We start from the raw sequence: 24881 nt of genomic DNA on the forward strand, positions 1-24881 counted from the left end.
TCACTTAATATGCTGTATAAATTTTAGAATTTTAGGTTAAATATTACAAAAGATATGCAACTTTTATTTCGTCTCAAAACTTATGAACACACGAGGTAGTAATAAAAATAGTTATATGGCATCGCTTGCATTACGTCGTCAGTGAGCAGACGAATTACTCGGTCTCGAAATAGTTAAAAGCTAATTGTGTTTCACAACAGTTTGAAGGGTCGCGTCGGTGGTATATTTAGCGCGGTGCGAGGCGCGGCGCGGCGGGGGCGAGGCTGACGCGGAAGTGTAGGGCGGGCGGAGGGCGTTGACCGTGAACGTGGGGCGGCATCGATCCGACGGCCATACCCTCGCGCAACGAGAAACTGTGCTCCATAATCACGCTTTCCAATTAAATTAATACTTATCTGATTGAAAACAGTGGTCAGTTAATGGTAATGCATACATGCTTAACTCAGTCAAAGAGCGAGAGGTTAGGAATTAGAATAGATTTCTTAATAAAAATTTATTGGAAATTTTTATAACTACTGTTACTAAATTTTGGATTTATTCAAATAGTGCCTAATGCATAGAAAGTAAAGAGCAGCTACTTAGAAATTGTATTTTTTTTAACATGGCTCTACATATGCATATTTTTATCAATACCTCTGCATTCTTCCGGATGCCCTCCGCATTTTCTCCCGCTGATACAATTCCGAATTAAAGTTAGTAGGGTTCTTCGGTTGAAAGGGTAAGCGAATGCCTCCCCTATGTGGAATATCTTATAAGAACCCTTAAGAAAAAAGGATCATTATCAAGTATTTACAACAAAAATGTACCGACTCTACCTCTTATTATACGAGCTTTTAATAATTTAATTTAATCTTAATAATGTAGTGATTAATTAGCGTTATACAAATTTAAACAAAATATATATTTGGAATAACTTTAATATTACGTATTGTTATGACAACACGGTTATGTAACACTACAACGTATATGCTCAATTACAATAATTATTACTGAGCGATACGTCTCGACCTCGCTTCGCTTCAATTATTTTTCCGCGTGTTTGCGATCGCTTATAATCATGTGATCCTCTAAAACAATGAAGAATGAATGATCAAGTATTCACTTAAACAAAAAATTTTAGTACATATGTTTTATTCAGTTATTCACCGTAAAAAAGAATCATCATAACTTCATCGTTCTATTTTCAACGCTCAGTTTTGCTCACGACCTTGCTTGCGTAACACGGAAACAAGAGGCAATGTAAACCCAATGTCGAACGTATATCTTATTGAAGGGACCGTCAAATCATATAGAAATTTAATATTATTAGAATCCAGGTCACTTTATGCTCCGAGAGATATAAATAAAGCGCGTTTAGCCGTTTAACTACGGAACGTAATTGCTTCCTAAATATATTACATCCGATTCCTTGTACAACGGGATGGGTGATAAGGTGCAGCGGGGTGGCATGTGGGAAGGGGACTTGAACATTGAATGTCGGGCAAGGGCGGCGTGAGTCACGGCCGCGATCAATACGTTGCACTACTAGGAAATGCGTGGCCGCGCCGGCGTTTCAATTGCACTTTGAACTACTAAAAATTCGCTTGTAACTATTACACAACAAAACATTTTGTTATACGTCTTCGATTGTAAATCGTTTCAGAAAATATTAGCACTCGATTACAATTTTCTGAATTACTGCAAGGCCGAGGGTTTGTTTAATATTTCAACCTGAATTTCTATCTTCCCTAAGCTTTGGGGTGACGCATTTTATTTTCCCTAAAGCCGTTGAAAGAGTCAGATTAATTTTTGATGTATTATTTTAAAGAAGCTGTAATAGTTATTGTTAAAAAAAAAAAACAAATTTCGAAATAGGACAAATACGGATATGTAAGTATTTAAGTTTAAACAATTAATGATTAACGCTCATTTTTCCAAACCTCAATAATTAATACTTATAAATAATAACTAGCTGCTTGACCCGTCTCCACCCGAAACAAATCCAACTCACTAAAATTAATTAAAATCCCTTAAGCTTTTCTTGAGTTATATCTATTTGAAGTAGCTTACACGCGACCTCCTTTTTTAAAAAATAGGGTATATAATGGGTATATAGAATAAAAAATATACCTTTTGACAATGGAATAATTATGGTATCAAGTTCATACTGCGTGACGGATTATAACGAAGGCGGAAGGTGACCTTTAGAACTTCTAACTACGCAAAAAGTTCATCTGTTTGTAAGTTTATTGTTTCCGTTGATTTATTCTTATATTAAAGTAAATATAGAGCGATTGAAATCATAATATTTAAAATTTTATAAATATAAACACTTTCTAACATTAAAATGTAACAATCATAATATATTAAATATTTAATCGAATATTATCCTGTACACATACAGGGACAAGTGAAGTAAGTGAAAAATAGTCGGTCAAGTGCGAGTCGAAGTATGAAAAGAGCGTATTGAGGGACAAACTTAGCTGTTCTCTTGGAAAACTATTGTTGTCGCCTTACATATTCATAATATGAAGGTCGACATTTTTTTATTATTTTGACTTACAAAGTATTGCTCACTTGACTTTATTAATTTCCACTCGACAGCAATTCTGAGAAATACCTAATGGCAAATACATTCAAGCAAATAGATGAATAAAAAGTGATGCAATGTTGTTCTTTTGAGGAACAAAATCATAAAAATAAATGTATTCTACAGTAACGATTCTGTCGCCTATTCTGTTTATGAAATCGGTCACCTGAAAAACCAAAAATAAATTATCACGTAATTAACGTTTGAACTATTGTTGATATAAACATCAAAAATAAAAAGAAACCCAAAAGCTTCATTTTTAAGTTGTTTTTTTTTTTTAATATTGAAAAGTCACGAAATGGGTAATCATAATACTTATCGATTAGCTCAATCTAGGAAATTACAAGTTTTTATATTCGTGGACAAAATTAAGGGCCTGTTTGTCGCCGTCCCCGGAGAATAAAATGATAATCGCCATTACCATATTTATATTGTTATGCGACATTTGAAGCCTACGTAGCCTAATACATCTATACAATTTTTTTTGTAATTTTTCTCCTGTAATCCACAAAGTTATAAGATACTAGAGGTCCGCCCCGGCTTCGCCCGTGGTACATATTTCGCAATAAATGGTAGCCTATGTCCTTTCTCGGGTATCAAAATATCTTCATACCAAATTTCATGCAAATTGGTTCAGTAGTTTAGGCGTGATTGAGTAACAGACAGACAGAGTTACTTTCGCATTTATAATATTAGTATGGATTACAATAATATTCACTGCTTTTTCCCAGAACATATTCGTACTAGAAAATAAAGGTAGTATTATGATAGTGAAAAAGTTTCTTTACAGTTTATGTGATAATAACTTTTACAATCATATTCTCGGAAAAACGTATTGGCGAAATAATGGCGAACGCCTATTATCATTTTATTCTCGTAAAAATATGTTTTGGCGCCATACGTATGACCATTAACATTATGATGAAGATAATGACCAGGAGGACCGATTTTTATTACTTTTTAATATGTTCATTTTTAATATAATAATAGTTGATTACTCTAATACTGTTTTATAAGAAAACCCCAGAATAAAAGTTCAATGGATATTATCCATTAATGCATATATCCAATATGAACGAGAATAAAATGATAATGTGCATTAGTAAATTTATATATCAGTCAAATGCTACTAACTTTTTAAATTTTAATTATCTTCAGTTCTCTTAAAGTTATTAAAACTAAAACTTTGATACATAATAAAAGGTTAAAAAATTAGCTACCTCTGAGCCTTTTTTATCTCTCTACGTCTATTGCTTGGCAAGTTATAGTCAATTATCGGTTTTTTATTTCTCCTGAACAGTTGTGTTTTTGCAGTTATCATTTTATTCTCCGGGGACGGCGTTATGTAATTATTCAACAATTCAATTACTAAACATGTTTATTCACAAAATGATTGTACTTAATATAAATTATTTTATTTTCAATTCCGCGTCCAAGAATGTACTTTAAAAGATAAACAAGATAGAGGCTCTTATTTTCGTATGTGTACTCGGTGTTCACATAAAATACGTGTGTGAACATTTAGGTAAATAATGTAATAGAATACCTCCATAAATACCCCAAAATAAATTGGATTTATTACACATAGGTGGTACCTAATGGTAGGGTACGTAATTTAAAAGATCATTTCTATAAAGGCGCGTCTAACTATTCGTAATTTTTGCGCAGTCTTTATAGGTTCTCTATAAAATGAGAAAATGGTATGCTTAATTCGTAGAAGAGCGTTATTGATTTGAATATATACTCGTCACGTTTCGGAGCATTTAAAATGTAGAGACAGAGTAAAAAGGTGGATCCCGAGGTTGGCAATCATTTCAAATTTGTCTAATATTTGGTTTTAATAACTATGTGGCATCGACATTGCACTTGAAAACTGGCAAATTGATGATGAGTGCAAATTGTGATAAGTGGGAACATAAATAATTATATACAGTAACCTCCAGTCGACTTTCCGACTATCGTCCGGAACAAATACACGACTGACCTACAAATGGCCGCATATACAGAAAGATTCTTTTTCCGTCCTTTTCCTACCTCAACGTAATTGCCACGTGCGGTTGAGATAGCATGTCTTGTTACGATGACGAGCCTCTGTTCTCAATGTCAAGTTCACCTATTATTATTAGTTCTCAATGCCACAAAACATACGTAATAAGTACGTAACTATATTATGGACAAACAAACATATTTTATTGTGGTTATAATAATAATTATCTTAGTGTCCACCAATGGGCTGGTTCCTACCTCCTTATTCCTTAAAACAATACCTATTTAAGGAGGTTGGATTTACCGGTGAAGCCCATGATAGTGGGGATACAGCGGGCAGTCCTGCAGGACAACGCTGAACGCTCGGGCCTCGGATAGTCCGTAGGTTCCTCACTCAGTCGCCCTAAGCTCCGGCCGACGGGCCACTCAGCCGGAGTTTTTCATAATACCGTCGCGAGGCGAGATATACTTGCATGCATTATTAATCCTAATAATAAGTAAGAAACACTTTATTATCATACCACCAATCACAACCTATACAATTATACATTCATAATATTATGATATACTTATGAGTTATGATATACTTTACGCAGAAACTATGTACTTTAATTTTTAAAGTTAAGTAACTTTAATTTTTAAAAAGTTTTGAGCATTGAGATATACATATGGAGACGACACCGCCTACATCACTTATGTTCCGCTCACCATAAGCTATATGGCTTAACTGCACGCTCATTTTTTTTTTGTTTTAAAGTGAAACGCATCAAATATCGTGAAAACGCATCGTGTGTGTTACGATATTGCACAAATAATACGGAAAAGTGCAAAGGAATAACTTTCATCGGTAAGTAGGTACCTAACTAGATAATAATTTTTAAAATATAGTTAGAGCAAAAAAATGGCGCACAAATTATGTTCGTGGTGTCTTCTCCATACGTAGTAATATTATTTCAATGGTTTTGAGCTTTGAATTGATATAGCATTTTTTATTCATGACTCTAGCGTAGAAGTCTTTTATCAATACCAATTAATAATTTTATTTTTAACTTTATTTTAAGAATTGGTAAAATAACTACTTAATCTAGATATTTGGTTTAATTGGTTAACTCGAAATAATATTTTAACTAGTTCATTTTATATTATTATTTATTACTATGTTACATTAATTATCGCATGGAAAACATAACTTTTATTGTTTCGTAGACTCGTTACGAAGAACAGAGTTTCAGTATGTTTATCACAGATTTTTATGAAAACGACGAAAATTCAAACCTCATTCAATAAAATTCGCTTTCAAGTAAAGCGTTCTCTGTTGGCATTTTCTCGAATTTCTAATGACCAAGGGAGAAAGAAGCCTTCTTATTTTCGGAAAACACCAACAGATGGCGCTCTTTGCAACGTTTGTTACTTAACAGTTTTGTGCTACGTCTACTAGATGGAGCCACTGTATGTTTATTTTTCCATACTTCTTCATATAACTAATAAATAGTTTTATTCAATTGAATCTTTAAATAATTTTAAAGATTCAATTGAATTGAATCTTTAATATCTGCTACTAAATAGTTTTATTCAATTGAATCTTTAAATAATTTTAAAGATTCAATTGAATAAAACTATTTATTAGATATTTTAAACATTTATAATTGTATATTTACAAACTACATATTGCAGTTTTGCGCTTAGTATATTTGACTTTTACCGATAGAAATTCTTTACCAATGAGTATTGATAATACCTAATTAATAAGCTTTGAATGTGTTTGTGTTGTTATGTCCATGTTATTTTATTTACTATGCGTTTTCATAATTTTATTTTTCCTTCAATGGATATAATATTTATCCGTCAAAGGAAAAATCGATCGGAGTAAAATAATTTATAAGGATAGAGATAAACTGATGGATTATATGCAACAGTCAGCTAGCTAATTACAATAACATCTTTTCGATGTTATTTAGTAGTAAATAATTTAATGATTTATTAGTAGAGTAGGTCCCTATACCTTACGTGTGCCACTGGGCCGATGGCGAATGACGCACGCAATACGCGGTCGACGGCCCCGCTCAGAAAAAATGACGTTCTTGACTCAGTTTGTTTATTGCATGCTTACTCGCTTTTACGTCAGTTGTTATTTACATTTTATGGTACTTTTAGCACTTAGCTTACAGGTTTATTATTACAAAATTAATGACATATGCCCACATTAATTGTGAATTTAAATAGACAATACAGACGTGTAAAATAAGCCTTTAAAATTTTATACACGTAGAAATGTAGACTGTGAGAAATGTAGACTGTGACTGTAGATATATGTATCTATGAGGATACGAATAAATGAAAATAATTTTATTCTATTCAGATAATAGTTTAACAGAAATACAACCAAGAATTAAATTTCTTCCTCACAAACGTAATTGAAACTAATTAAAATGCGATGACTTTAGATAGAAGATACCTAACACGGAAAATAAATAGGTATGCAGATAAAAATGAATACTGAAATAAATTATTCGTTACATTTTAAAAATGATCTTTTAAAAACAATAATAAAACTCTTTATTATTTATAAGGCTGTATATTTATTATACATAGAGCGCTTTACTTCTAGTTTTGCTACTCGCCAACAGATGGCGCATCAACCAACGTCTCGGTGAATTGTAACTTCATAATATTACTTGTACTGTATTGGTACTGTATAAGCCTTTTAGCGTATTCGTAGAAATTATATAAAGTATTTTCATGACAAGTTTATGTATTTATAACAAACATTTTAGAATAAGGCAAATCCTTTCTATATAAATATATCTTATATTTAATTTATTAATGACATAAATTGATTTTAACGATTCATGTTGTACTATTCTTTTTTCTTTAATACTTTCATATGAAAAGGAACATTATATTTCAAGGTAGGTACTAGTTGTAATTGTCAATTTGTTTTTATCTAAGAACTAGACTGGTTTCAAATAAGCTTTATTTTATCAGCTTATAAAGCATGAAACTTAATCTACACGTCTTTAAGTCAACAAAGTTTGTAAGAAATATTCTATAACAAATAAAAACAAAAAATGTATTTTATCTAAAAGACCTTCTCGATACGATAGCAATGTAATAAAATAAAGCAGTTTGTTAGAGAAGGGCGGGCGATATCGTAACTATAGTTAGCGATAGCGGAGTCACGGTGCAACCTTGCAGAGTTTGTTGAACCGCGCGAACCGAGGGGGGACCTTCGGCTAAGGACCTGCATCGCGCTCGCGCTGACATGCCAACATCTATTAGCAAATATGCACTATCTATACATACAGACTAGACGTATTTTACAACAAACTCTATCGGTATGAAATATTACGTTGACATTACAGTACATTTACTGACTAACGTTTTCTAGAACGTTTCAAATAAATGATGAAATTTAGATTTTGTAGTTTCTGATTTATTGACTGATTGAATAATTTATTAATTAATTGTACACAGCTCGTTGGCAGTCAGATGGATTTATCACTATTGTAACTAGGTAGCTGTTTGCATTGGGCTAAAATTAGAGTGGCACAAACTCGGTACGCATAGCACGTATGTTATTTATCATGTCCAACCATAACCTAACCTAATGTGAATTTGAAATCTTTTGTTGTAGTCTAATTAGGTTAGGTTAAGGTTGTTATTGATAATTGTTTTATAAGAATGTAGTAAAAAATATAAAATAGATTTTTTTATGAAATTAGAAATTGGCACGGTAACAACGGTGCAATATTAGATTGCGTGGTTACTACGCGTGCTCTTCCATGCAAATTTTAAGATAAGGGCCTACGTTGGTTCGACAGTACAATGAGATAACTATTAACAATCGAACATCGCTCGTTCTTGATGAAGTTTATTGTTCCGATTATAGGTTGTTTACTTTTGATGCAACTCGTACATATGCGTTTGTGTTTCACTAACCTAACTAACGATAATTATACGCTTGTGCATAATACTTTGCTTGATAATGAGTTATTTCGGTATGTAAAAAGATTTATTACACTTAAATTGAATGAATGCGTAATCTTTTAAAACAGAATACATAATTGTTATTGCCGTGTACGTATGACAAGATAATTCTTAATAAATAAAAATAAACTTATACTTATACGGTAACAGAGACTATCTTCATACATATGTACAAAATAAAATATTATTAAGAATGACTTTCATATCGTGTACTTTTTGTACCTAGGTATCAATGAGACGTGAGAAAGACTTCATTGTGCGTATCATAAAGAAGCGCACAACATGAGGACATCTCTACGCATCTTGTTATGATGTCGTCCTATATAAGGCACAATGACTTTTTTGTGAAGCTTTATTAAATATCCTTCATACATATAAATATACTAAACAATATAAGCCCATTTTCCTGTTGAAGTAATATTGGTCTGTCATAACATTTAACATTCATTTTAGTATAACATGTATTGAGATGATTTCACATGCTATCTATTACAACACTGGTCGCCTGCAATAGATTGATGTGTGTCAAAGTGGTTGGATCTCACGGGGGCGATAATTGCGAAGGTCGCGTCGCAGCTGGAGCTATCGTCACACAGCCCAACTGCTCCTTGATACCAATGCTTAGCTCATGTCGATATACTGGGAGCGCAATTACACAAATTTGTTATCTAAATCTCTAGAAATAAAGCACGATTCAGCGTGAGGCCCGCCTCGGTCGGTGGCCTTACCTCGTTAGAGTTCATGCACCCGCGCGAAACTAGGGCACGTACCTCGTGCTCCCCCCACCACTTGTGCTGCCCCTTCGTTGTCCCGTTACCTACCACTAGCATTCATAAAATTATTTTTATCACATATTGCGTTTAATTTAAAAAGAACCTACATTGATTATGAAAACAACGTAGGATTTGATAATAATCTTCTATGTGAATGTCACATAATTGGTTTTATTTATGTTGTATCCGTTAAAGCAATTATTTCTACATCATAATATTAAAATTTTGTGTTTTCTCACGCCTTTTATGTACGTGGCTTATGTACATACAAATTATAATTGAAGGGAAATGCAATGAGCGCTCCGAGTCCAGTGAACCAGTATTGCGCTGGTCGGCGGTTGCGCAAGCGCACGGCGAGAAAGTGCGAGTAAAAGTTGACGCAACCCGCGTCACACACCACTCGCTGCCACGTCACACTCACACATGTAAAAGTCGAATGTACAATAACATTATTAACGTGTTAGACGTGTCTTGTATTGACGACACCCGATTACAATCAAGTTACGAATGCGTTATACAATACCCAGACAATCATTACCTCTATACATAAGGATACCGCTTCATATATTGTAAACGTTCTCTTTGTTTGTAGAAGTAATTTATTTCGTAAACTACATACGAGCGTTTACCTTTTTTCTAATTAAAACGGTATACAATATGTCGCAGTGACTGGAACTTTTGAAAGGGCATGTTAAAATGTAGAATGGAACTCGAAGGCTATAATTGCCACCGTTTACTTGTAACACAAATGAATAATATTCGATAAAATTAATGGATACAAATACAAAAGTATTGTAATCGAACGGATTATTATCATGGTCGCTTATACCAACAGTTACGTTAACGCCTTGAAGCTGTTGACTCGATGTTGTTTGTTGACCTTCCGCCAGCTCCGCATACAACAGATAGTGTCCATTCTATGTACTTCATGACCTCATCTTTACTTCACCTCAACGATGAAACCATCGTCTCATTGTTTATGGCTTATTGTACCTAATGTTAAGATAACAAAGGGCCCGCTTATTTCAATAATTCCTAGAATAAGTTATGTTAATAATATAATCATAAGAGCGACAGTATTAAATTTCATAACAACTATTTAGCGCGTGAACTGAATTTTTATTTTTACAGTAGGCTCTCTTTATGAAAAACATTGATAATGGGGATAAAATAATAATTTCGAAAAGTAATTTTTCAGTGGTGTATTTAAGAGGGAGTTCGCGGTGAGTCGAGGTGGGGGAGGGAAAGCGCTCTGTGGCGACAGAAATAGGGCGCGGAGGACAGAGCAAGGCTGCCCCGGTTTTCGTTCGTCGACCCGCGCCCGTACCTACGACTACGTACCTACGCGTGTGTGCGTAGCCGCTCGCTACGATGCTATGCCTCGAACCATATGCTTCACTTTTCCGTTAAAATTAAACTCGCAAAAGGATATTTGCGTTACGGTGATTTTGTTACTAATATAAACTGTTAAATATTATCCTTATGTTACTGTTATAATTTTCCTGTGTCTGTGTCATTTGGTAGTTGAAACAATTATACATCTAAACTAAAATTTAAGGTTACCTTAAAAAAAACATTTTATTCTTATTTTTATGAAACAATTCCAGAATGGTATTGCATAAGCGCCATCTATTGAACAATAGGCAAAACGTAGAGCGCGCCGTCCTCTCCACCTCTCCCCGCGATAAGGGCACGAGTTCGTTGCCCCGATAGAGACTGACCTCAAAAACGAGGACACTGCAAAATTAGGACGATGACAACGTAATGACTTGAGCGCCAATTGACTTCAAACAAGTTTCAACGTTGATGTGGTAATATTACGAATGATTTTGTTTTGCACGGTGCCTATGAACTACATATATTTGATCAATTAGGCAAATACGCTGACTACGACAGCAACGCGTTAGGTCGAAGTGTTCCAATCTAGGATAATAGCTTAGGATTTGACTAAAATAACCTTAACATATAATTCAACATTTGATCAAATTAATTGACTTGTTTTTTTATGGAAGATTTGATCGATTTTAAATTAAAATATGTACTTATACTATTATTTTCTTTTTTCAGGTAAGATACACATCATAACAACATCGCCTTGGTTTGATATAAGCGTAAGTACCTAAGTCTTGTAATAAAAACTGCATTTATAATCGCAGAGCTAAACTTGACTAAGAAATTTTGACTTCAAGTATGGAAAAAGGTAATAAGACTAAAGAAAAATACACAAAGACTACTTCGAGATGAAAATAGTGTTTCTCAATATCACTCCAGTTTAGCCACCCATTTTGAATGTAAGCAACTAAAATGCTGCAACTTGTATGTAAAATAAAGATTTATTTTTCGGGTGTTTTTTTTTTATAAGTATCAAATTATTATATCAATGTCTTCAGCAAATAGATCATTAAACTACAATGTTATGAAAATATTTCGTGAAAAATTGTCCTTGTTATTTGAATAATTATTTTTTCTGTCGACAAAATAAAAATAAATCAAAATTATCAACTTCGCAGTTTATCATTACAATAAAAGCATGAACAATTAAAATAATACACAAAAGCCAATTCTCACGATTTAATGTTTGTGCATTGTAATGAAACAAGATGAATAATTTTAAATGCAAAATACTAAAGGCTTTCTAAAATCTCTGAAAATAACTTTTTGTTGTGCTTTCTCTTAATATGAGTGTTTTAATTAAGATATGTTAAAACGTTATTGTTACGAATGTAATTTCTGCAATAATACAAAATTCTGTCTCAAATACTACCATAGAATAAATTCGTAAAGAGACATTCGACAAAGAGACATCTTAAAAGAACAATTAATACAATATATCAAATATATTTTCTTTTATTATACTCAATAACATTAATTCAAGTATAGTTTTATGATATCAAACTACTTAATAATTCTACGATACTATAGAATAGTGCGAGAAACATTTGAATTGAATTACTCTATGTCCAGCTTATGTATGAGATTGCAATAGCGACTACACTGGTAAATAAGTATAGGATGCAACGATATGTAGTGTGAGGACTGAGGAGAGGCTAAATATAATACGGTCGTCGTACTGCAATTAGGTCACTCCCTGAAAACCACGCCACCGGGCCACAGCGCCACCCCGTCAACGTATTTTCCATCAATCTTATATGACCACATCTTGATTATAATTGTCCATTAAATTGTCCATGGTTTTAATGCAGCCGCTGATACGTTCTAAGATAATAGATTTTGCTTTTAAAATAGCTTTCTCAAATTAATTTCATTTTTAGAAACAAAGGCTTTGATTTATTATTTCTAAGATTTATATTTAGATTATTTTTTGTACATTGTTTTGCATCAGTATATTGCTATCAATTGGATTCATAAAATGATTAAGTTTATGTATCGCTCCTTTCTTTTTTTTAGCATTTTGTGTTTGATTCAAGTTGCACTGCATGGCATTTATTGCCGTTCCATTGTATTTTATTATATTATTTTATAAATAATTAAATAGTGATTAAATGTTTGCAACCTCTTGTACAGTATTTTAAACCTTTTGAGTCTGTTCATATGAAAAGGGTAAATTAATAAATATATCTATGTTTTCCATTTATATTTTATATGAAGTCGACTTAGGAGTATGTTGGAATGGCCCGTAAATAAGCCATAAACATGACGTCGAAATTTTACGAAACGTTAAATCTTAAAGCAAGGTTTAATTATTATAAGCGGTTGCAATGCGTAGGTGTTATTGTCCCTCTGGTTGGTATGTTTAACTGGTTGGCAGTACATAAGAGCGGGGCGGGGAGCGCGGGCGCGGGTGTCGCAAGGCGGGTGCATGGCCGGCCGTCGGCACCGCACCGACCCTGACTGACTTATCTTGCAAACGTGAGCCGCGCGCAAATTCGCATTCTAATGCTGGCGAATTTAACAACCCGTGGATTATTTGTTCTTGCGTTGCTACTTCCAAGTTTCACTATTGAAAATCGGTGCATTCATAATGCAGAATCTTTTTGACGTTTTTAGCTAATGGACTCTGAATTCTCATGTTGGTTACTCGCGCGGATAAGTGGAACAGGAAAATTAAGCAATCAAAAATGTTCTCAAAATTCTCTTAATAAGGTTAAATATAACAAGCAGGATATAACATAATCATGTACAGTCAGAGTTAAATTGTTTTCATGTAAAAAAAGTTTTTTTTTAATCATTCAGTGCAAAAAAAACACCACAAAGTCGCAGATCAGGCACAGTTTATTGTTTGCTATTGTCCTTAACAGAAAATACTAGGAACATAATATAATTGTCCTCAGTATACTTGAATTCAGTGGGTATGTAATTTATAATTACGTTTTAATTTTTTTATGATAATAAAATAATGTAATGTACCTAAGTCTAGTTGAGAAATCAGTCAAGTTATTTTAAAAGAACCATGGCGAAATGGTTTAAACAAATTTGTACAAAGTTATTACAAGTGGAAAAATTTATAATGGGTGGAAAAAAGGCTTAGTCTTAGGTATTTTAGCATTTTAATTAAATAAGCAAACTTTAAAAAAATCCTCTTTATATTTTATGTGAATTTTAACGTAGATATTGCTAGAAGTTTTCATTAAAATAAATTCAGTCATTTTAAAATTATTTTCAATTTTTGGAGAATAAAGAAACATTCAAATCATGTGATGATTGGACTAATACACAGCTTCGGTTCAAATATGCAATAAACGACAAATATTTCTTAATTAATAAATACAAAAGTGGAGGCGCGGGCAGATGCTTGTATCGATCGAGTCGCAATCAATGGCAGAGAGCGGTGAACTGGCAAGGCAGTTCTAATTTACCTTGATGTAATGAGTTACAAGCAGCCTTTAGGTATTGGCGTGAGGTAAGAGGCGAACCTAGGATCTCAAAGCAGAGTGGCAGGGAGCGGCCGCGGCCGACTCGGACTTTGTAATACATTCGGCCTAGTCAGCGGTTGTTGCCCTGGGATCTCGAGGCCGACCGCGGCTATGAGCGGCGAATGCTGAGCACCGAACGCCAACCTGATTGCGCCTGAATGCCATTGGAAATCAAAATCATTTGGTTTAAACGCCTAAATGTTATGCTAAGCTAGAAGTTTCAAAATGTTTTCCAAGTCACGTATTCTGTAGATACTTTTTAAAGTGACGATATTAGTCATGAAATGTAAAGTTTTTATTCAAATTAACTAATGATTAAATCTTTAAGCATTCGTTATTTTATATAATACATTATACAAATGAGTAAGTAAGAATGTAGCTGTCATAAATATATCAAATATGCGATTCTGTATAAATAATATAACATTAAAATACAATTAAGTGGTGATTATATAACTCTCATAAGAAAGTAGTCTGATGACACTTTAACCCAGTGTCGTGAATTCCGAAACTGAGTGGCGCTCTTTTTGCGCTCATTGGTATGGAGAGCGCGACTCACCACTTTCACTCTCACCAACATGTCTTACGCAAGCGGTCGCACAACTCTCTACTTGCCGCCGGCCGCTGCCTCCGCGAACTGGGCCCGCCATAACCGACGAGATGGCGAACAATCTCGCGGTGTTGTAACGAGATAAATCCTCTAATGATGAGCTGTACAAAAACGAAAGTGTAGTGTTTCGGTTAGTTTGTAGTAGGTCAGCGGAGTAGGCCACCGGGGGTCGACGCCCGCGCAACCTCGTCAGGTGAAAGTGGCCCCCGCTCCCCTCCCTCAATGGTAAAGCGCCGCAACTTGCGCACGCGTCTGCTTTTTGCAACTTGGCCATGGGGCCTGTTACGATATCTGCGAAACGACGCCCAGCAACGAATATGCAAACGTCTGGCCTCTATTGTCACTCATGTCACGTTATGCAGGTTTAAAGTTACACAATCAGCTTTACTTCCTAAAATTTTAATTGTGTTACACTTGTAATTAGTACCGGATCTAATACATAGTATAATTTGGAAAATATGAATAGTTTAGGAATAATTCTAGACTACAACTATCAGCATGCACATTTAATTTATTAACTGTTAATTTATAGATAAAAATGTTAAATTTTATTGCTAATTTTATGTATTATTTATTTATATTTTTAAACCTCTTTATGAATACATCATTATACCTATTCAATGACTAATATTTTATTAAGAATTAATTGTAATCATATAAGTACTGCTTATGTTTTCTATACATAAAATATATTGACGACTAGCATCAATTGCACCAGAAACAGTGACATATTTAAGAAGAACAAAAAGAATTGTTAATACGTAAGACAGTTTACGTAACTAGCAGACGTTAGATATAAGGTAGGCTAGTGATTGAATAGACTCATCTTACGTAAAAGTAACGTATTAAACGTAATAACGATACTTACGTAAAGCAAACATGTTTGAAATTTTCTTTAGTTTCACTTTATTTAGGTTGTATGAGAACAACTTTTGCCAACTTACAGACACTCACATAATATTTTGGAGTAACGGTTTTATATCTATGTATTCATATGGAAGAATAAACATTTGATGATCATTTTAATTGTTAATTAAAATCGGTTTTCGTAAAAAAATATCAAGTAATTTTTATTGCTCTGCGTCTTGCGTTCCAATAACTTTTTGACTTATTTGGAACGATTGCGATTGAACAAAGAGTTTTACCTCCATAAAACCTACTTTGTTAAAATAATTACTTCCTCTTCAGCGTGTTCTATTTACACAATATAAGGCCCACATTTACGTTTATGAATTACTTAAGACATTGTTTTGTAGGAATGAAAAATACGATTTAATCCATAAAATTTGTAGTCGTGTGCTAGCTGATAGTATTATTTGACGCGTTAACCCACACGTTTCTGAAGCACGTGCTGATGTTTCGGCAATTTCCCACGTACACGACCACTGTCATTGAACCTCATCGTAATTTACTTATTTTTATTTATCGTGAAATAAAAACAACATAGTTTCTATATTCATAAAACTATAAACAGAGTGTTAAATTTACAATCCTACAGATGTTACTGTTAAAAGAATAATAACAGCAAATGATTTAGGAATTATCGCGGGTTTTTCATGTTTACATAACTGTAACATGTGTCATTTGTAACACATAAAGGTAATAAAGTTGTTAAAGTTGTTTTAGTTTGCTCTAGCATAACTTTTTAAAGTATATTATGAAATCAGAAATTTCGAGCACTTAAAATAAAACTATATACTTTTTTTTATATTATACGCATGCATTTTGGCCTTCACCGTTTCTGTGTAGTAATTAAAAAGTCGGTCGATAAGCTGCGAGATTATAATATTTACCAGCGGTTGTGAGTTGATAGGTGAACGCTTGATAAAACGAGCCGAGGTTGAATTGTGAGCCCGAACGTTGCGACAGCCTGAACAAAGAAAGCGGGGGTCCGGCCTTGAAGAGTTCGTCGACCGACTTTTGCGCGTCACAAGGTTTCACCAATCGAGCTTCTGGCGCTCCAGGATATTGCCAATTTTATTTAGCGATCTCAAGGCTAAGCGCTCCGGGTAAACCTCTTACTTTTCGCTTTATGGAAATAATTTTCGAGACAACATTTGAAATTAAACACGCTATGGGAAAGGTATCAATGTCGTGCAGTACTCGAAACTTTTATTTTTTTATATTTACAATAATAAACTAAACTCTTAAATATTACATGTAATTAATTTTCCTTAAAAAATGTAAGCATTACAAGTAGATATGATTTTCGAAAACCAGTTACAATAGCTTGTCACAACCGTTGCCAAAAAATAAATTTTGTTTCATAAAAGTAACACGAATCTTTAAAACTTGCAGACCATAGTCGCATAATAAAGCTTTAAATTTAAAATAAAATTAAAGAAAAACTATTCCATATTTATTATTAAAAAATCCTGTGGGTGAACCTCAGTGAGCAAAGCGAATTGCGCGCAACATAATTGACCCCGATATATTTCAACATACCTATATATTTATACATATATCTACGAAATAACGTACTCAAAACCTAGATCCCGGCAACACGGTTAGGTTATCTGACACAATCAAATTCGTGGTGAATTCACCTAGCCGTTTCGGGATAAAATATTTGGGGCGCCCTACTTATTTCAATCATCCATTTGCTATTTATTTTAATTTTTAAGTTTATCTGAACATTAGGATAGGGAATATTAAAAAACTTTCTTGATTAGGTACTTGATGTCTCTGATAGCGATAATAATACGTTCTAATAAATTTACATTCTAAATCGTTCAATGAATATCCCTACAGCATATTTTAAATGAAACTAAATTTCATGAATGAAAACTAATTTTAGTCGAAAAGTAATTTTGATTGTTTTTATTCCAGTGTATCTAGTTGTTTAAAATAGGCCAAGTTGAATACGATTAAGGCCACATCTACTATTTATTGGAATATTCTAGTCTACAAAAATATAAGCAAATGTTAATGTATGAAATACTTAAATAGAAAATGTGTTTTACAAAAATACATTGTGCTACGAACAACGTAGACTTCTCAAAGCGAAAGAATTATACGAGTTTATTCACACATAGCTAAGACACATAGTGACGAATTGTTACTATTTTAGAAAATTGAAAGTATCTATCTAAGTATCTACATATGTGTTACTGTGTTAAATTGATCTACAAGATACTTATTTTATTTATTTTTATTTATTTAACAGTTTTATGTACCATTACAAATACAACACAAAAGTGAAATAGAATGACAAAGACGTTCAATAATCCTTGAATAAAGTATTTGAAACGAAGCTTTATCCATTTGATGTAAATCCTTGGCCCCAAAACAAAAACTTTGCTGTACTACATTGCTTGCAAGGCTAATATAAAAATGTTATTATCCATACTTGGGATTGGGTATCGTTAAATAGAACTTTGTGAGACACAAATTACTAACATTTTGGGGTTAAAGTTACTAGTACCTAGTACTTTAAGACACGCTATAGTTCAACCGCCTCTAGCATAAAACACTTTTACGTAAACGTTCAGTGTAAATGTTTTTATTTGTGAGATTTTGCAATTTAATCTATTTAACGTAAGACAATTCATGATCATTGATTTTTAAATAGAAAAATCTATTATTAATAAAACAATTTTTATCAGACTGTACATTATTAGTTCAATCTGCACTTCGGTACACTTTATAAATTATTATCACATATTATGAATAAAAGATGAAGAAGTGTTGTAAAGATGTTTCAATTCCATTAATGAACACTTATTTAAAGGCAGTATACCTTTAATTTATTAATTCTTATATAATTACATGCGCACCTATGCTAATAAAATTTATTTTTTATTTTATTTTTAATTTCGAGTTCATTGTAAAATTTAACTAAATTCTATATGGGGCTTGTCGTTGACCTATAATTGGGCTTATTGATGCCATCTGGGATAATATTAGCCCCGAAACTATTTACATAGAAGCATAACTTGGGACGGAGCACAGTTTACAGCGGATACATAGTTTAATATTGCAATTTATATAACACTAGCTGTGCTCCGCGGTTTTACCCGCAGTGCTCCGCTCCTGTTGGTCTTAGCGAGGTCATTTTATATAGCCTTCCTTGATAAATGGGCTATTTTTCAAATCGGACCAGTAGGTAGTTCCCGAGATTAGCGCGATCAAACAAACAAACTCTTCAGCTTTACATAGTTATATAGATCATGATGTTACCATTTTATTTCATTGATTTTCTTTGATATGATCACCAACACGAGAGAGTTTTAAAACATTGGAAAGTAAATGTGTGACCTATTTACAAACTTACGTTTTTAAACATAATATTGAGGAAATATTACATTCAATTCAGTTCAGTTAATTCTGAATTAAAATAACTGTGAGTAATTAACGAATATGTAAATTTCCTTGTCGGTTTAATTGGATTATATTGTGTACTCGAATCGAATGCAAAACCACATTACTTTATTGCTCATTTCCAATAGTTTATATTACGCACTAATCGGTTTATAACTGTTAAAACTGTGATCAACGGCAGTAGCCTATTAATTAGGCCGTTTTGTAATATATAAAAAAAATTAACGACTTGTGTTATTAAGAATGATTATCATATCATTTAAGGGGAAACACTCTTGTTTATTGTTTTGAAGATATGACAGAACAAACTTTTCGTACAAGCAGCAGATTAATATTAAGTTTTTATTATCACAAATAATGCTGCTTTGGTAATGTGGTTTTAGGAACATACAATACCGACCTGCATTTGAACCCAGTATGGGACAATTCTTTTTTCTCTTCATTGTTACATGACTTTCATTTGCATTAAATGCATTTAAACATCACCCTGTATTACAGAAGCGTAGCGTGCCTTGGCGGGGCCCGGAATAGAAAATTGTTTGGGGGCCCTTAGGAAGGGTAAAGATTTCTCACAAAAGCGCACGTTGGGGGCCCCCTTGGTGCGGGGGCCCCGTATAATTGATACGGCAGATAGCTACGCTCCTGCTGTATTATTACTTTCTAGTTTCCACTATTACGCATACTGCACAGGTACTTCTTAGAGTAAGTTTGACTTAGAATGATACAAGATGGCGTTCTATGAGTAATGTGTGTATCTATACAATTAAACATTAAAATAATGTCATAAAGAGGAACCCATAACCTACAATAATGATCGTCTCAATTTACCACAAAATTTAGATTTTAAAACATCTTATAATTGATTTATTTTCTTTAAAATAAAATGAAATACCGTATGATTTATGCATAGACTTAGAAAATAAGTAATACCATAAACATAATATTAATTTATGAATTGTTACAACATTATTGAACAATGACGAATATGCCAAAGATTTAGATTATCAGTATGATAATCGTATGAGCTAATTTAAAAAAAAAACACGGTTATAAGAATCGTTTACCTCTACGACACTGAAAATAAGAAAGTATGTGTGTCATGTGATTTATCTTTAATCTTAATTATGTATCTAATCAGGATGAGTAATCTTTCATATTATTGTATTGATATCACGATGACGCTGTTTACTAACAATTTGATTATTTCTCATGAAATTCCTTATCAAGCTTCTTTTGTATTGTGAAAGCAATGGCACTACTAAATCCCATGCCCCAGAGAAGAATAATGCTTAACTAGATAGTGATTAAGTCAAAAAGCTCGTTATGATGTTCGCATAATAATATTTTACAACGTTTGTCACGCTGCGATTACAATGCAATTAGAAAGCGAATTGCACAAGTGGCACTCGAAGCGATTCTATCAGAAGAAAGCGTACATTGACGTAAGAAAGTTGGGGCGTAGTGGTGGGGCTGCGCGCACGCAGTATCCAAAGTAGTACACTTTCGATCTCGACTCGCGTCGGTGAGAGTTACGCGAAAATGAAAGTGCTATGCCATTATGGTCCACTTTCCTCGCCGGGGTCGAAAACCTCACGGTAACTAGTAGAACCTAGTCGCTGCAAGTTAATTGACAGTCACCCGACAACTACGCGTTGCAATAACAACCTTGTTTACGTTTTCAAAGTAAAAGTAACGATCGACTTGTATTGACTATTGCCTTACCAATGACATCATATTTATTTAGAATTCAAATGGTTTATTTCAGTATTTTCTTCTAGAAAGTGAACACAATTAAATTATTATACCTTGGCCTTGTCATAATATTATGTTTCGTTAAACAATTTCTTAATACAAAGCCAAAAAACAACAGTTATTCTTAATCACAAATATAAATAAGTAGAAAAACTTATTAAAAACAAACACTAATCAAAATAAAGAATTTTTTTTATTAAGAATGAAGGTAATTGAAGGTTTAGTAAATGATATATTGGGATGGTTCCGTTCGTTGTGGAACGGAACCCCAAAAGCGAATAAATCCTTTCTTGTGACGAGATTGCCTTGCTATGGCATTGTTATAAGTTATAACATTCTCCGTCTGGAGCGTCGTTGACCCATTAAACTCGTCTGCTTTGTTTCAATAAAAAATCTTGAAAGAAAAAGAAACGAAATACAACGTTGAGGAATATAAAAATATTAATTTTCACAGGTATCTTTAAAAATTATTTTCACTGTAAAATGTCGACGTTTTGCTTTAAATTACTTCATGTATGGCCTATATATTTTCTTGTAGTTTGAGTATAAGAATTTGCAATACACTAATATGGACTAATATTTATGTGAAATATCAGTTTCACATCAACTGAATTGTAAAAACATTATTTATTAGTATGTCTGTTCCATCGCGAGCTTTCTAACCATTACTTCGTTATTAAATGTAACGTGGAATGTCGTTGGTTGAACGTAATGTCCCTTGCCAGAGTATATAGTTATTAATTCCAATACGGAGTGTTACTGCTCGAATATAGGGCGATTGGGGGTGGAGGGTGAAAGGTGAACGACCCCGAATGACGTCAGCGCGACCTGATGCTGGCTTCAGCGTAACCCGAACTCTGACCTGAGGCTTTGCATATCACTACTTCTATATAACGTTTCGGATGTAGAGAGCTTTTAACTTTTGTTCTATTGTTAGAGCGAGTATTAGATTGACGTAACATACGTGCCTCTAAATAAGTCAATTTTGAGTACAGTATAAAGAGAACATACACTGCACTTTATCACTATAACAAATAACAAATACTGTTTTAAAGTTACCTAATATTTTATTACTCGTCAAATGGATACAATCATTTTAAAGAGTAAACAAAAAGCAACTTTCTTATTTTCTTCTGAAAGAGTCTTGTTTAAGAAACTTGAAATTTTCTGTATTATAGTTCAATTTCATAACTTTGTTGAGATATTGTTTGAAATTTTGGGAGTTTTCGTAGAACAAAAGATCTCCTTGTATTGTGAAGACTTAAAAATACATTTATTTTTGTTTGATAGTTAAAAGTCTTCAGGACCAACCGAGGAGCGTGAAAGATTTTCAAGGAAAAGTTCGTTTAAGCTCACTATATTGTAAACTGTATGAATGATAACGGTCGTTTATTGTTTGAGTATAATAATAATTGTAATACATATTTGAATGGGATTTGAAATAAATATTTAATTCATGTATAATTGGAATATAGACGGAATAATATATTCACTTTTTTAAGGGTACTATGGCGAACATATGTATAAGTCAGACGTAAATGTATGTAAATGAATGAACATAATAAATTATATAATTAAACAAATATGTGATACAATTTACACTTTACTAGTAAATATGCGAAAAATTATAAATTAGTCTTGACTTAATTTTACATAGCTGAATAGTCGGATGTGATTTTGAGTTCAGTCTGTGCAAAAACTCAAAAGTATAGTTTCAATAATTAAACGCATACAATACCTACCAATTTATAATATATAACCTTTAATGTTTTATAACATTATCAATATTAGTTCTATAAAATATATTATTAAAAGAAAATATATACAAGAACGTATATAAACGATACGTAACGAGTTTAAACCATAATTTTAAATTAATGTCACGGTTATTACTACGACATTACTACAACCGTAACATCACACATTCCAAGTATGGTGATATTCATTGTTACTTACATATAAAACTGAATATAATATAGTAAATTAAAAATGTATTACTGTAATGGGGAACGCAATTATATTCTCAGAGCTTAAATTTCATAATGTCCGCGAGTTCAGCCCAGCTTCAGCGAACGTTAAGCAACACGTGCGTCACTGAAAACACACTAGTCTTAGTTCGTTGCATAGAATTATCGGCGGTAATAAAAATGTCATATTTACGGCTGAACGAGCTCTTAGCGGTAAATTAGTCGCCTTGGCCTATAAACGCGACTTCGTTCGAACGATTCGCCAATTCTAGATTTAGGTTTTCAGTTCAGTGGGTTGTACTGGACGCTTCCGATCTCGAGCAGCGGCTACTGATTGACTTTTTGGGCGCGATATCAGCCTGATAATAATGCCGAGTGATTTAATTTTATTTATTGTACCCGTCACTACAATTTTTGTTTGCTGTTTAAGCGCGCTTGATGGGGATTAATGTTTTAATAGAGATGAATGAATGAATTAAAAGACAGACAGAAAAGACATTGGATCTAAACAAGATTAAATTTTCTCATCCAGCAATTAATATGTATGCATATAATTCTCGATTATACATTTTAAGATATTAGTACACAGTGGTGTGAAATTTCTTTATTATTCGCTCATTTCTTACATATTGATGTATAAATTATGATGGTTTTGATGACCGAAACTTTTCTAATACCCAAAACTTATCTGCAAGCTTATATCATAATGTTAAATTCTTTATTTGACAACAAAAAATATACATGTGCTTGCAAGTATGAGATAACTTACATATAACTAAAATATAAACCGTAGGTACAATTAATTGCGATATTTGAACAATGTCTCCTATGCTAGGAAATGTCCTGTGTTATAGGAGACATGTCTCCATCCGTTGATACAAGTTATATACTTACTGAATATTATAGCAATTCTATACTATGCAAGTATCACTTTAGCCAAAAATTTGATGAAATTAAAAAAGAAGATTCCATTATTTATGGGATTTTGAAGATCTTATAGTATTATAGGATGCTTAAAGGATTCTGTTGTACACGAGGCACAAAAATATAGAGTGAACAATAAACATGTTAGTACCTCTATAACGCTGGAGTGATTTGAGGGTATGTTACTTACGCCGGAGTGAGCGTGACCCAATTCATACTCAAGTACGTTTGATTCTATGTCCCAAAAAATATATAGGCGATAACAACATATTTGTCTTGTGACCGAAATAAGTAGTAAGTTGTTTTAGTATTCTTGATATATGTTGAAAATATTTAAAACAATATTTTCATAGAGTACTTTTTACGTTATTTCTTTTGCAATCGTAATCAGATAGGCCAAAAAAGAGAGCTTTGAGCTTTTTAACAATTTTCTTATAATAATATCTTAAGCCTTCCCTTTAAATAAAGGATTAGATTTATTTATTTATGGAAAATCTAAGTGAATGCATGCATTGAATGGATATGTTATACTTTATTATAAGTGTCCGATATACTATTTAATTGTAACGTGTTCACAAATATGTATGTAACAACCCCTCAAAAAATAAACACGATTTGAATATTTATATCGATATGATGACAAAATAAAATATTCAAGTTCTGTAAAAAGAAGTACAAACAAACAAACGATATAGCCAGAATAGTAAGGGGAGTTCGTAGGGGCGGGCGGTTCGTAGAGGTGCTACGGGCGCCCCTGTATCGGCTGGCGAGCGCCGTAGCGAGACTCGCGCCATTCGCGCTAACGCCGCCGCCGGCCGCACGCGCCCATACCGCGCCGGCCCATGCGCCTCCCAGACATGACTGTGACTGAGTGCCGTCGACAGCACCTGGAGCCGACCCCGGCTGACCCGACCCCCAATGACAACGACGTCCTGCTCGGCAGAGTGCTTGCAGGTGAGCGACGATACCGATCAGCTGTTCATACCTCTTATCTATTGTTTTGTCATTCACGATCACTATCCTCTTTATCACCCAGTCATCTAACACTTGTTTTTTAATTTCGTAATTAAATTTCCTCGACGCTTTTCTCTTTTGTATGTGACGTACTATAAATACTCA

At 33.3% G+C, this 24881-nt stretch overlaps 1 protein-coding gene and 1 long non-coding RNA gene across 3 annotated transcripts in view; both read left to right on the plus strand.

Moving 5' to 3' along the window:
• Positions 1-24881, plus strand: part of LOC123690925 (ecdysone-inducible protein E75) — an 81222-nt gene that overhangs the window by 17534 nt on the left and 38807 nt on the right. Inside the window, exon 1 of one of the 2 annotated variants that reach the window (XM_045635080.1) lies at positions 24555-24716. The exons of the other annotated variant lie outside the window; for it this stretch is intronic. Within the exon in view, the coding sequence (XP_045491036.1) occupies positions 24605-24716 (112 nt within the window). The 5' untranslated portion in view covers positions 24555-24604. Of the gene's footprint in view, positions 1-24554; positions 24717-24881 lie in introns of those variants that run through there. 2 annotated transcript variants of the gene reach the window in all.
• Positions 10727-11420, plus strand: LOC123690926. The gene is made up of 3 exons (XR_006751348.1): positions 10727-10835; positions 10923-11126; positions 11383-11420. It is a non-coding gene; the product is annotated as an uncharacterized LOC123690926 (long non-coding RNA).

The sequence above is a fragment of the Colias croceus genome, chromosome 4 (genome assembly GCF_905220415.1).
Source record: "Colias croceus chromosome 4, ilColCroc2.1".
NCBI classification, from domain to species: Eukaryota; Metazoa; Arthropoda; class Insecta; order Lepidoptera; family Pieridae; genus Colias; species Colias croceus.